The following is a 15,649-nucleotide window of genomic DNA, read 5'->3' as shown; positions in this document are numbered from 1 at the left end:
AGAGCAGCTCCATGTAAGTTCTTTCAACTTTTAATATTTAATTAGTATTAATATTAATTATATTTATATTAAAATCAATTTGTTTGTTTTCACCGTTCCAGGTCACTATGGTGGAGAAAAACCAGACCGTTCTGCAGGAGGTGGCTTCCCAGCTTCCTTTGGAGACCCCGCTCAAGGATATGGTTCCTGTCAAGGGTGCAGGTTTTCAGATTATGACGGACACCCTCGACCAGACCCTTGGTCGCAGGCTGGGGAATGTTCATCTGGGGCTTGGGAATGCCTGCCATTGGGACTCGCCTGCCTTCTCCTCCAGACAAAGTATAGAAGAGCTCGAATCATTAACATCTGAAGTGGCGGGCCTAAAGCATCATATTGCGGCCCAGAGCAGTATGATGAACCAAATTCGTCTCCCCCTTTAGTTCTCTGGCATTCGGTTCCCCGATGCATAACCTGCTCCAACTGCAAGCTCCTAGCCCCCCCTGACACATTAGCTACATCACCGGCCGGCGATTGTGACGTGGACGACTATATATTGTAGTTGGATTTTATAAATTTTCCTCCTATTGTATGAAAGTTTTAATAATATTTTAATTAAATATTCTTCTCTTCATTTTCTGTTTTTAATTTCATTAAATTAATTTAAAAGAAATAAAACAATATTAATTTCAATTACTAAAAAAAAAAAAAAAAAATATTGTGCAACGAAGATGCTTCAGCGCACAAATACAGAGAAAATAAAAAAATTTTGTGGCGTGATAGTCATTGGACAAAATGCATATAATTAATCATTATTAAAATTTATGGAAATTGATAAACCATCATTTCACTAAATTTTGCAAAACGAAAGAGTTCATCACCCAAAGTTTATGGACGACGGTCTTGCGGCACAATAAAGCATGCGCAACTTGCGACAGAGATTCTTTTCGTCGTGCGGTTGCGATTGCGCAACGAACTACTATTCCTCCATCGTGCACAACTTGATGTCATGACCTTTGTGCGACATAGATTGTGCGACGACGGTTTCACCGCTCAAAATTTCTAGCGATAGATTTCAATTTAGCGAGAGGCCCTTTCTTCGTTGCATTACCTGTTATTCTTAGTAGGGAAGTGTGTCACTCACTGAATAATGTACATATAAGACATGCACTTGTAATGTGTCTCATTGTCTAAATATTGAGAATATGAAAATAAAAACGAAAAAAATCGTCAAGATTGAAACCTGAAGATGTTATGCAGACCCAACTTTGCCATTACATTGGGAAGAGGATCCTCTTCGGACCCAATTTCATTGGATCCTCCGGACCCTTCTTCTTTAAAGGTTGAGTCAATGTCGGCCCAGAGTAGGCATTGTGGCCTCCCCGGAGCTAGTTATTGGCAATGTCATAATGGTCGTTGACGACTTGTGGTTTTGAAGTTTTCCAATAAACAAACAATAAAAAGTGAAGAAGAAGAAGATGCATAATTGAAGAATTAAGGATTATTGAAGAAGAAGAATTGAAGGAGACGAGAAAAAAGAAGAAAAACTGTAGAGAAAAAAGACGAAGGAGGAGGATCCGGAGTGATTGGGTTCGGAAAGGATCCTCTCCCATTACATTGCATTAGATAATTTGGACAACTTCTGGAAACTGGTTAGAAAACATGGCACAAGGCTCAAAATTACAAATAAAAATTTGTTGAGAATCAGCCTAGGATCAGGCGCCATAATATACCGAGGTGTCGGGTGGAAAGGGATCATTTCCAGATCTCTTTCATCAAATCCACCAAGTCAAGAAATCCAGATCTTTGAAATTTGATCCAACGGTTAAAATTATTATAAATTTTAAAGAAGGCCCTTGTTTTTAGCCGTTGGATCAAATTTCAAGGGCCCGAATTCCTTGACTTGGTGGATTTGGTGGAAGGGATTCGGAAATGATCCCTTTCCGTGTCGGGTGATACCGAATAATACTAAACATGAATTGATTAAAAATTTCAGAGGAGAAGGTAAAGACATTAAAAAAATAAAGTTGGCACATTAAAAGCATAAATTAGTAGCCTAGTTAAGGGTTAATCTCCACCAACAGTGTTTTGAGCAGGTATAGAGGAAAATGCATCATATAAGAATGCCTGATATGCTGATCAACAAGTATAGAAGAAAATGCAGCACATGAGATCAATAGGTGATTCAAAAACAAAATAATACCTCTTGACTAGACGAAGAGAATGGTACTTTTTTCGAACGCTAACTCGCCGTAGTTTGGTCGGACAACGGCTCGAAAGTGGCTAACCATTTTCGAGTTAGCCAATTTCGAGCAGTTTTTCGGCCAAACCATGGCGAGTTAGCCCTAAAAAAAGACACCATTCTCTTCGTCTCATCTAGAAGCATGATTTTTGTTTTTGAATCACTCGATTTCGTTGAGTAATGAAGAGGTTATGAACGTTTAAAGTTTACCCAGTTTCCAGTGAGTTTTCCAGTTTTCCTGCGGACCAGTTACCTTTCAGGATATTTTCTGGCCATATTCGGCAATCATTGGGCTTCCAAATAGGTATAATCTTGTTCTACACTTTCTTATCTTCATTTTGATATATTATGGATCGAAATTGGTTAAGAATCGATTGAGTTACGAAGCTTTGAAAATTGCACAAAGAGTTTTTAACGGAATGACCAAAATCATGGATGATGGACAATCTCAAAGACCATTTCTATTGATTATGCAAATCTCAGTGACCATTTTGGATAATAACCCTTAATTGGTCTACATAATTATTGTGTTATAGTTCTTGAAATCTTGTCCGATTAAAATAATAAACTAACATCTTCTGGTTATGCAATTCATCTTGAATTAACTAGTATAAACACACAACATACAAAAATATAACACTAAACACTCACGAGATCACTAAACAATGCAAGTCGTAAAATTACTGTTATGACACCACAAGAAAAACTGCACCACCCTTAACAGTGGTTGAGTTTCCTCTTCATAGCCTTTTGCCATGTGCAAAACTATTAAAAACACAGAGACTACCACTTCAACTTTAAACAATAACAATCACCCAAAAATTTGAGTTTGAACACTAATTTATATATGCTACAAAAACTTTGTTTAACAAAATAAGAGAGCGACCACAATTACCAAATTTTTTCTCATTAGAGTGAAAAAGCAGCCACAACAAAGAAATAGAGATGATTAGAAAACGAACAACGCTTACTCGGTCCCATACACACTCCTAAGCTTAAGCAAAAGTAGTAGATTCTCCAAAATTAGTTGTAAGTTAATTACCCCCTTGAAACCAAAATAGTCATTGCCTTCCTATCTTTAGAACAAGAAATGGAATGCATGTTGCCACCTTTGTAGCATCCTCTCAGGGGCGCGGCTTAAGAAGCCCCCTTAATTAGCCGTATCCGATGGAGCAAGTATGCATTTTTATTGGTTGATGTACGACAGCTTGGATGTGACCTTAGTGATCCTTTCGTAAGTCCTCCGTAATCCCAATTTTTTCAAACGTAGCTTTAAATAATTTCTTTTATATTTGCATACAGCCACAACCTTTCGTTGTCGCGTCCCTACTATATATAAAGATATATGAACCACCCCAAATTAAAAATTAAAGTTTCAAAAGAGGTTGAAGAGAGAGGACCCATGAGCCCCAATATCCCAACTCGCTTTAATCATTAAAAAAAAAAGAAAAAAAAAGCCCTTAGGAAATATCCCTTTCACCCATTTCATTCTGGAAGGGTCCTTAAGTCCAAAAGAAGGAGAAATTTTTAGGTGTACCCGGTACATCAAAAAATTTTGGTGTACCTTCACTCATAAATCCTCACTTACACCTCACTTATTTTTCAATAAATAAATAAAATTAAATTCTAATGAGTGAGGGTACACCAAAATTTTTTGGTGTACCCGGTACACCTAAAAATTTCTCCAAAAGAAGGGGAAAGTTGGTAGTTTTGGGTCTTTCCCAAAGCTAAAATTGCTTTTGGCATATAATTTATTTATTTTTTTTAAATTTTCTCCAGCTATCCCACTAATCCAGGGGCTCCACCAATGACAATCAAATAGTGTTTTGCTTTGTGTTTAAGTAACTTAATTCTGTAATGTCAATCCCATGTTACCTATATATGACAAAACCAAGAATGTGTGAAGAAAGAAACATAATTATTTAATATTCTTAAAAGTTTATAGAATTTGATTATATGATTATTTTTCCCGAATTTCAGGATTCTCATGCAAGTACGTACTAGTAGAAGTTTAAGTTAGTATGAATGTTTCCATCGTTTGTCTAAAAAAAAAAAATATTTAGTAAGATGTGTGCTAACATTGATAATATATTACATTCTGATACCCTCACTTACATCTAAGCCTCTTTCGACCCGAGGGCTTCTACAAAGAAATGAACTCATGTTGAAAAATTGCATGTTGAAAAATTGCAATTTCGTACTTGTTAGGATTCGAAAAGGATAAATTAAATTGTTAGAAATAATGATAAATCAAACAATAAACAAGTGTATTATTATTTCTAATTACAGGTTTAGGTTTTGATTTTTGTTGCCCCCAATTTTTATTTTTAATTGCCAACTTGACTTTTCACCTTAGACTTTTTCATTTTTTTTTAATGTTAAAGAAAATCGAACCATAAAACCCTAAATTCCAACCCCTACTCCTAAACCCTATTTAGAAATATCAGTGGTTCCATGAAGTTAGGCACTTGTTGCTATATATGCAGAGTCGCGGACGGCAGTGAGGGCCACAAAAAATAGATATATAGTTCTGAATGGCACCTGGATTGCAGTGTTTTTTTGACTAATTGAGAGTCCAAAGCACGCACACGAGTGCACCGGCTATTTGGGAGTAGGATTTTCTCCCCTCTTTATTTTTCGTTCTTTTTCATCATCTTTTATTTGAACGGTCACGCTTAAATTACGTCGATATCTTATATTAATTAATTTTTTTTTTTTTTATAGAAAGAGAATGTCAAAATAAAGAATGTGAGAGGAAGGAATGAAAGGGAATGAAAAGAGGAGAAGAGAGAATCCTACTTCAGCTGTTTGAACTTTGTGAGAGATACGTGTCAATGTGTTCTTTGCAATCAGTTTCTTTGATCAAGCAATCATTGACCAAAAATCAAAGGGAAATTTTATTTGAATCCAAATATTATCTCACACGCCCAACTTAAAAGTTTTGCCTCATGAACTTCTCATTTTAGCCTAAAAAGTAACTTAAAAAAAAATAAACAAAGAAACCCATTGCGGACATTAGCAGCAACCGCCGTCGACCTTCTAACCTCATTCTTCGCTGTTCCGTTTTTTTGTGAAACCTCCATAGGGATGGATCTTGTTCCGATTATTTTATTTTCTTCAATGAACTAATAATTATGCTCGCCGATTGTTGCTTGGGAGAAAGAGAATTGTGGAATAAGCTGGTTTTTGATTATGGGGTTGATGTTTTTCTTGAGATTTTGGGTTTGATGATGGAGGAGAGTGAATTTGAGTATGCACCATACCTTTTTCTATTAGGGTTTATGGTTGCAACGAGAGACCAAAATTGAGGAAGAAAGAGTGGTGACCCGCTACTCGACGACGGCCGACGAGGAGGAGGTCGAGGCTGTCGTCGTCTGCAACATCACAACCGCTCTTTTTTCTCTTACGAATCTAATCCAACTCTAGCAACATTCCTCTTATTCCAGCAACGAAACTCCACAATCCCTCTTGATTTCCAGCCACCCACCTATTTGCCGGTTGTTAATTCAATAATTTTTTCTCTACACACATTTTTTATTTAGGGAAAAATTGGAATATAATTTTTTTTTCAAAAAAATAATGGGTGTAAAGATAAGGTAAAGCTCAAAATGTTGAAAAAGCAATTTCATGTAGACTGCTGATATATTACACTTATCATTTCTTCTGACATCTATTGACCCGGATCACTCTCGGTAGGTAGCTTTAGGTATGTAGATAATTTTTTTATCACAATAATATTGGCAAAAACCCTTTTTCTTATAGATATATAAATAAGGGAAGTGTTATTGGCACTCCAAAAATTTTATTCTACACTTCTCACAAGTGTATTTTTTTCTTCTAAATATAGAAAGTTTGGAGTGTAGAATGAGAATTTTGGAGTGTCAATAACAATCCCTATAAATAAATCCTACCAAATTTTCATGCTGTTATTTTGATACATAATTTATATTCACTACTACAAAAAACACTTTGCGTGATGAAATAAGTTTGTTGCGTAAAGTGTTTTACGCAATGAAATTTTGGTCATGGTTCTTTGCGCAAAACTCGTGAAGATAGGGTTTGCGGGATGAAAATTAATCTTCGTCGCGCAAAGATTTTTGTTTTTTAATTTTTTTAATTAAATTAAATTAATTTAATATTTTGCGCGACAAAATATTTTGTTGCACAAGGTTTTTGACTTTTTGTTTTATTATTTCTCTTATATTAATTTAATTTAATTGTATGATTTAATTTTTTAATTACTTTAATTTAAATTGACATACTCAAAATAAAATTACATATGAAAAATAGTGATCAAATTATCCAATATATATAATATATTCAAAATGTACACATAAATTAACAAAGTACAATAATAAAATCCTAATACAAGTCTATTGTGGTGGTAAGGGCAGGGGATATGGTTCGATATGTCCTAATCCTCAACTTTAGCTGTCAAAGTCTTGATGATTCCCTACCAAAAAAAACAAACATGGTCAAATAACCAAAAAACAACACAAAATAATACCAAAAAATTATCATAATCACCCCTAAAATTGGTATACCCCAAATCCGACCCCAAACTCCACCCTTCACCCTATACTTGACCCCAAACCCCGCACCAAAACTCAAAATTAACTCCAAAAACACATATTAATGAAAAAAAATTAAATTTTGTGGAGAATATACCTTTTGGCAAGATTGAGAGTGAGTGAGAATGAGAGAAAGAGTGAGTGTGAGAGAATTAGAGGAGATAGTGAGAGAGAGAGAGATGAGAGAGTGAGAGTGAGAGATAGTGAGGAGAGAGAGAAGAGAGATTTAGTGAGAGGAGTGAGTGTGAGAGAGGGTTGGATTTGGGGAGAGGGAAGGAGAGAGGAAAGGTAAGAGAATAGAGAAGGACATTGAGAAAACTGTGAAGTTATTTTGGTTTTAAAAACTGTATCATTTTGCGCAATGAAGGATGCGAGTTTGCGAGACGAAATATTGGTCGAGCAAAGTCTTAAAAAAAATTTTAAAAAAATTTCCTACGTCCCATTTTTGGCGCCCGCCCAAATTTTTAGAGTTTTGCCCAACGAAGTGTTGGTCTGTCGAGCAAAATTTATAAAAATAATTTTTATAAATAATAAAAAAGAAAATAATTTTAGTTTACAATTTAAAATATAAATAAATTAAAATAAATAGGGTTTAGGCGACCAAACGTGTATTTGTCGTGCAATGAAAATAATAATAAAAAAAGAAATAATTTAGTTTAACAATATAAAATACAAAAATAAATACAAAATAAGTAAATAAGGTTTAGGCGACGAAATATTGATATTCGTCGTGACACACCTCACCCAGGAATGTCCAAGTAGACACCCAAATTGCGATGTGCTGGTGAACACCTGGAAGGTGATGAAACCATAAAGTATAGTGATGTGGAAAATTTGAATAAATACAAACCTAAAAGAGACTAATTTAGAGTGCGCATGTGAGCAGGATTGAACCCATATCACACAAGTGAAGTTAGAACATAGATAAATTGCAGTAAAAGAAGAGTAAAGACATTTATACCGAAAGGAGAAGTCTTCTACGTAATAGCTTTTACCAACAATCATCATCTTCACAAAACCTCTGGCACTAAGATCCTAGAGGGACGAAAAATAAGGGTGAGTGGGCCTGAAAATAAAGTTTTGTAAAACCATTTCGAAAAGTGTAACCCCTAGTTGTAAAATAAGTATATGGTTTCCCAAAAATATTATAATAATAGTATGTAATAAGGTACCTTACAGCACCAGTGAGCTAAAGGATGTAGGCACAACAACAAGGTATCTCAACATCAAATCTTAATTCGTTATTATAAGAAATTAATGCTTATTAATTTATGTAGGCACACAAGTCCATTGCTAAGATATTCAGACTATGGAACAAGCTGGGTGTAGGTTTTATATTCTAGTACTACATCACGTGAGCTGCGCTAGTCACATCACATATGAGTCCAAAACATTACACAAAAGTACAAGCTGGCATCTAACCCTGGATCCAAAGCGAATGTAAATGGTGCATGTGAACCACATGTAAAGTGGGTCTTTGGCCCATGACAATACAAATAACTAAGAGACACCATGCAAACATGTAATAATGAGTAGATAAAACGTAAGGATGTCATGTCACAAGTTTCTGCTCACAAATAGTATTAAAAAACATAAAGTGTACGCAGAGTCTATTTGTAAAGCTAAGCGTGGCATGTCACATCCTAATATATAAAAGCAGTTGTTGGGAAAATCACATATCTATATTAGGGCTGGAAAAAAAATCCCAAAAATCTCGAACTATACAGAAAAAAATCAGATCCTAAATCAAAAAAATCTCGAACCGAAAATCTCGAAAATTTTGGTACCAATCCCAAACCGATCCATAACCGTTCAGTACGGAAAATCTCGAATATTATTATTTAATTTTAATCAACCAACCGTCCCTCTGCCCAATAACCATCTTTCTTCACCACCTTCTCTGTTTTTTATTCTTTCTTTGTCTGCCACTAACCTTTCATTTCCTTATTTTATTTCTTGATAACATGACTTCTATAGACAGCCATTGAATCTCTCTCTCTCTCTCTCTCTCTCCCTCTCCCTCTCCCTCCACTGGCTCCCTCAAATGCAAAAGCAAGCCTAAATAGCAGCCACACCCACATCCTATTCTTCCCAAAACACCATACCATTGCAGCCTTCGTTTGAGAAGAACGACTAGTTCCTCAAACGAAAGATGAGGAGTGAGACATGAAAAGCCTTACACATCGACGAGGATCGGTACATGATTCTGTTCGATACACTTTGCAAAGCCATCCGACTCTCGGAGGCAGCAAAGACAAGGTGAGGGGAGGTCAACGAATCTGGGATGAGGTGCGGCCATGTGGGCTGGTAGGGAAGGTGGGAGGTCGATGAATCCCGAACCATACCGAAATTCTGAAAAAATTTCGGGAATATCGAAACTTCGGTTTGGTTTTGGTTTTTAAAAGCTTATCCCGAAAAAAAAATCGGTTTGGAATTTGGGATCCCATTTTCAATTTAGGATCCCATACCAAACCAGCCCTAATATATATATATATATATATATATATATATATATATATATATATGTAGATATACATAAAAATGAAAAGACCCATTCACAGGTACTTGCGATGTCACATCCTTTTGAGCTAAGAAAGTTAGAGTCTCATATAGTAATCGCACCTAAGTATAATATTGGGATCCATTAGTAAAACTCAACTTAAACGACTAAATTTAGGGAAACGGAGTGCGGATTTGGAATCAAAGTGTTGAAATACGCTAAGAAGGGTCATGGGTAATTTTCGTAAAAGGTCAACGAAAAGTCAATGGTTAACCCTCAAAAAGTCAACCGAGACGCCTCGACGGTCAACTATGCCAAAACCTAGTAATTTCACTAAATGGTTGTCGAAAAGGGACTTGGGACGTCAAAATTAGCCTAGGAGTATCTTCGAGAAAATTTCGAAAATGTCAACTAATCGTCAACAGTTAACTTTAACGGAATATTCCATATGAAGACAGAATATTCTGTTAAAGTTAACAAAATATTCCAAGGAAATATTCCCTCTAAAATCTGAAATGGACCGGGGTCCAATTCGGGTTAGGGTAAACGGGTTGTGGGCTTGGGTTTTTTTTTTCTTCCAATCAGGTTGACTCGGTCCCTGTCGCGGTCTGGTTGCTGGAATCTGAGCAACGATTCCAGAGCTCCAAACTCAACCATTTTTCATACTATTCATAACAAAATAAAGATAAACGAGTGTAGTTTAGGATTATACGTATTGCCGAGTCAGTCATGGCCGGAGTTGGCTAGAAAACTCGCGGCATACACCACAGGAAAAACTTGGGAAGACTCCCCGAGGTATTTATGCATTCAAATGTCCAAAATCCTTAAGAAACACTAGTAACATATAGTAAAACACAATCCACGAAGATTTGGGTGGTTTTCAAAACATACCTTCGTTGAAAACGATGAGGAGTTGTCGGAGGACATGGCGTCGGCGATGATTTAGGTGCTTCTGCGTTGTGAGCATAGAGAAAGTGAGGGAGATAGAAGATTAAGATAAAGGGAGAGTGATAGGGGGAGGGACGTGGTGGTTGGAGACAAGGACGATGTTGGTCATGAAACAAGGCATCAATGATCGCCATGGCTTCTTTTGTGCAGTAAGCACATAGTGAGTGAGAGAGGTAGGGAGTCCATGAGAGATGTGAGGGTGTTTGATCCACTTGAATTTGAGTTTTTGAAAGGATGACAGGTAGTGGCCTCAAGGTGGCGATTCAATGAAGCTCACTGGAGGTGTGGTGGTGATGGTGAGCTTTGTGTTTTCAGAGAGAAAAAGAGTGAAAAGAGAGAGAGAGTGCGGGAGTTAGAGTGTTGAGGCAAATGAGTGATAATGACAGAGATTGAGTGAGGGATAATGTGTGATAGAGAGAAAAGAATATAAAAGAAGGGGAAAGTGGAGATTAAAGAAAACAAAAGAAATGGATGTGATGGTTAAAATAACAAAAGAAATGAATATGATGATTATAAAAACACAAAAAGTTTGCAACATTTAGAGAGAGAAATCACGGTTTGGATTTCCAATCCCATATAAAAATTAAACGTGGGTCCCACCACTCCATTATAGCATTTGGTTGAAAAATGCAAATTTCGAATTTATTTATTCTAAAAGGAAGTGTAACTAAGACTCTGAATTTGGTTTTGCTTGCGTCCACAAGTTTGTGCCGTTGAGTACTACAAGGATACGCTAAGAGAATGTTTCATATGTCTCACTATACGCTAGTCAACGAAGGTCAACAATCTCACCTCTAGGGGCATTTTTGTCGATCACTCTTTTAAAATTAATAAAATTGTAAAATTAGGGACGGGGTATTACAATTACCCACCTTACAAAAAACAAGTGCGTCCCCAAAATTTGATATAAGTTGCTATACATAAAATATTCAAGATAAAAAGAAAATATATAAATAAGAAATCAAGCTAGAGCGGTTGCATAAAAGAGAATGTCATTCTGTCGCGATCAGATTGAACTGATTCCTCTTTTATGCCTCCAAACTCATACTTTCCTTCTCCTTCAGTACAAAACTATAGTATAATACCTTTATAAAAACATAAAATAAAAAAGAGGTATAAAGTAACCTAACCCCAAAATACGTATATAATAACGTAAAAATTAAAGTGGTTATATTGTAATGATGGTTGGATTGTAGTTGTGATTGATTGGTAAATTTTCAGTGGTACACAATTATCGATACGTCTACCTTGCTTCAGGGTCAACAAAACGTCTTCATTTAGGTATTTCTTTAGCAAAGAGGCTCTTCACGTAAAGTCTAGTGGTGGTCACCAAAGTGTTCTTCTAAAAGGTCAGTAAGTTGTCAGAAAAGTGCTGGCGGTAGTTGTTCGAAGTTGCCCAAAAGTTATGAAAGGCTGGCACATTTTATGTTTGACGAGGTGGCATAATTATAACATTAGAATTCAAGAACCGAGAATGCTTACATCACATGTCTGATGATTGCGATATTGCCTAACCTATACTATAATACCAAACTGTCACACTCTGACCCGGAATGTCCACGTAGACACCAGAATCGCGATGTGTTGGCTGACACCTTGAAGGTGACGAAGCCATAAAGTGTAGTGATGTGGAAATGGTGAATAAATTAAAACCTAAAAGTGACTAATTTAGAGTGCGCATGTGAGCATGATTGAACCCATATCATACAAGTGATGTTAGAGCTTAGATAAACTGCATTAAAAGAAGAGTAGGAACATTTATATCGAAAAGAGATAGTATCAGCTTTTACCAACAATCCTCGTCGTCATGAAACCTCTGGCACTAAGATCCTGGAGGGGCCAAAAACAAGGGTGGGTGGGCTTGAAGATAAAGTTTTGTAAAACCTTTTCGAAAAGTGTAACCCCTCGCTGTAAAACAAGTATATGGTTTCCTAAAAATATTATAATAATAGTATGTAATAAGGTACCATGCAGCACCAGTGAGCTAAAGGATGTAGGCACAACAACAAGGTATCTCAACATCAAATCTCAATTAGTTATTATAAGAAATCAATGCTCATTAATTTATGTAGGCACATAAGTCCATAATGGAACAAGCTGGGTGTAGGTTTTACATTCTAGTACTACATCAAGTTAGCTGCGCTAGTCATATCACATACAAGTCCAAAACATCACACAAATGGACAGGCTAGGACCTAACTTTGGATCCAAAGAGAATGTAAACGGTGCATGTGAACTACACGTGAAGTTGGTCCTTGACCCAAGACAGTACAAATAACTAAGAGACACTATGCAAACATGTAATAATGAGCAGATAAAACGCAAGGATGTCATGTCATATGTTTATGCTAAAAAATAGTATTAAAAACATAAAGTATACAAAAAGTCTATTTTGTAAAGCTAAACATGGCATGCACACACACACACACACACATATACATATACATACATACATACATACATATACATATATATATATATATATATATATATATATATTGTCATGCCTCAGATCAGGGGTCGGTAATAAAAACTTGAACCCGAATCCGAAACGTGAGTTAAAAGCTTAATAAATAAAAGGAAATTGACAATATTAAATTATGTGTCATGAAATCATATAGCCAAATATCAAATAATGCAAGAATGCATTGCAACCTCTTCAACTACCCCCATTAATTTATATAATAAAATACACGGACCTGCACGTCCCATACCATGCATTTTGCCCTTGCAGAGGTGGTTCGAATGTTCTATTATAGAAACTAACCCCCATATGATATCTCAAGTTCATAAACCCTTTTTGCTAGTTATCTTATCTAATTCATTGATTTCCAGTTCAACACCTTTGCAAAATTTTCTCTAAAATCCTCTCTAAAATCCAAGTTCAACACCTTTGCAAAATTCTCTAAATTCGCGAAACACTTTTCCCTCAAAATTCTAATTTGGCATCAGAGGTTCTTCGGCAAAAGCCCCATCCCCAATTCATCATGGGCGTGTGAGGCTCTTTGCCTTGACCTAAGATGTTAATTGTTTTGTAGGTCCAATTTTGTCCAAGAAGAAGAAGGTGGAAATTTGCATCACAAATTGGTGCTTTCATTGAGAGCCTTGATCAAATACTCGTAGAAGATTCTCACATTCAAGGTTTTTTGTTTTCTTGTTCATTTGTAGAGTTTTTGTACGTTCTTAATCTTGGAATTTTTATTTCTAAAAATTCTTTGATAAAACATAAAAGAAAAGTACAATGGCAAGAGATTTGGAAACTTGACGAACGAAAATTCCAACGTTCAAGGATTAAGATCACAACGATGTACAAGGCTCAACACAACAATGATTGAAGTGGCACCACCTCCGTAGGGCACCACAGTGGCCACTACGGCAACCACCCTCAGCAAGGTTCACGGTGCCACAACCATGGCCCAAGCCGTGCCACTTTAACCTTTAAGGGCCCAAGCTCTAATCGAGCCGACTCGAGCCGCTCAAGCCCAATGCGTTGCCAAGCCGAGCCTTAGCCTCGTACCGACATGCACCACATGCTGAGCAGCCTATTCTAGTGGCCCAGCCTACTCTCGTAGCTTTCCAAGCAGCCCAAGTCAGCCTAAGATTAGTTCAACCGTCTTGGCTTCAAATTTCAGGACCTACGATCAAACCAGGGGCATTTTCACCACATTTCTCCATGGATTTGGCATTTCCCAACTTAAATCTCGCGCTTGGAGTTTACCACCCTTCCAGTGCTCAAGGAAACGTATTCCTTCCAAGCTCTTCCAATCCGAATGGTGAACAACACTTGTCTCGACAAGTTATAGAGTTGATAAGCGCCCTTGTACAAAAGACGACCTTGGTGAATCAACTCTTGCATTGCACCGAAATCCAACGTGCCCCAGACTAGGTAGCCTGAAGTAGGACAAGGGCAGATGAAGAACCTCTTTAGCAGCGTCCCGGCAGGCAGCCACTTAACTAGCCACGAACTGAGCGTTCGGCCAGTGTACACTTTCGACTAGGCCCCCAAGATAGCGTATACTCCCATCTAAGTGCATGGATGAGCATGCACTATCGACTAGGCCTTTGGATGAGTTTACAGTCAAGGTTGGGGCCACACTCCGATAATTAACATGAGTAGCCTTTCAGGCAAATCATTCATTCACTATTAGGTCCTTAAAGAGAATCCTTTACATCACATCGGAGTAGGTAGCATGATGGATAAAGACAAGCAGTCACTCAATCTAGCTCAAGTTCAACCAGCAGCCTGCGAAGAATTCCCTCGCTTGCCAAGAACGGACTACATGCACCGCCATGTCGGTATAGACGAGCCGAGCAGATAGAAGAGCAGCCTAGGCCAGCAGGTCAAGATCAGGGGCAGCCAAGAGCTTTGTTACCCCCAATAAAGGAAAATTCAGGAAAGGTAGAGAGGCTCTTAAATGAACGATTGCATTTCCAACGCAACAAAGTGGCCGATGAAGCACTACGACGGGACATGACCAACATGAGCAGGTCACCTTTCACGGATGAGATCGAGCAGGTAGAGCCTTAACACAAGTTTAGCATGCCATATTTCACATATTTCAAAGGAGATGAAGATCCGGAGAGGCACTTAAAGCACTACTGAAGCACGATGGTCCTTTATCAGAATAACGAGGCCCTTATGTGCAAGATATTCGCCACCACTTTACAAGGCGAAGCGCAAAATTGGTTTCACACTTTGTCACCGCAATCCATTTGGAGTTTTGATGATCTTTCTTTGGTTTTCACCAAAAAATACTTATCCTACCACTCGATCAAGAAAAAGTTCGATCACTTGTTCAACGTGAAGAAAAACCCAAAAAAGTCCCTCTGTGACTACATGAAGAGATTCAAAGCAGAGAAGGTGAAGATAGTCAAATGTGACGACGTAATAGTAAGTGCATCCTTCTTAAAAAGACACCCAACAGACCATTCACTGTTTGGAGAGTTGATCATGAAAGAAGGTCTAACTTTGGCAGAGAAGCATGCACTTTGGGACAAGGCTCGAAGGGCAAACAAAGCACCTGAACAGCCTCAAAAAGAGTCGGTAGTGGCTCAAAAGAAGGAGGATTGGAAACAGTCTGCAAAAGCAAGCAGAATGCCAAGTGTAGGGACTAACCCACGACCGAAGAAGGCCCGATGACCAAGAACTACTCTAAGCTCTCAATCCCAATCCACCAAATCCTTCGTGACATCAAGAACGAGCCATGGTTCAAGCTACCGAAACAATCAAAGAAAGATACTTCCAAGTTGGATCACACCAAATATTGCGCATTCCATTGAGGACCGGGTCACACAATTGACGACTGTGCACTTGGAAAAACTACTTAGAGAAGCTCGTGAAAGAAGGAAAGTTTGATAGATACTTGGACAAGTTAGCTGTGTAACCTAGAAGGAACACAGATGACTACGAAG

The 15,649-nt window shown here is 37.4% G+C and overlaps 1 protein-coding gene and 1 long non-coding RNA gene across 2 annotated transcripts; one reads left to right on the top strand and one right to left on the bottom strand.

Moving 5' to 3' along the window:
* Positions 1-6,596: 6,596 nt before the first annotated feature.
* On the bottom strand, positions 6,597-10,597 carry LOC137719582 (uncharacterized). The gene is made up of 3 exons (XR_011066414.1): positions 10,181-10,597; positions 7,751-7,824; positions 6,597-6,671 (listed from the first exon to the last, which is right to left on the bottom strand). It is a non-coding gene; the product is annotated as an uncharacterized lncRNA (long non-coding RNA).
* A 4,249-nt stretch (positions 10,598-14,846) lies between these two features.
* Positions 14,847-15,377, top strand: LOC137719869 (uncharacterized). The gene has a single exon (XM_068458867.1). The coding sequence runs from the start codon at positions 14,847-14,849 to the stop codon at positions 15,375-15,377; it is 531 nt and encodes a 176-aa protein (XP_068314968.1).
* The last annotated feature ends 272 nt before the right edge of the window (positions 15,378-15,649 follow it).

This window comes from Pyrus communis, chromosome 16 (assembly GCF_963583255.1).
Source record: "Pyrus communis chromosome 16, drPyrComm1.1, whole genome shotgun sequence".
Lineage (NCBI taxonomy): Eukaryota > Viridiplantae > Streptophyta > Magnoliopsida > Rosales > Rosaceae > Pyrus > Pyrus communis.
The sequence above is the reverse complement of the archived record's forward strand: the minus strand, read 5'-3'. Positions and strand labels throughout refer to the sequence as shown.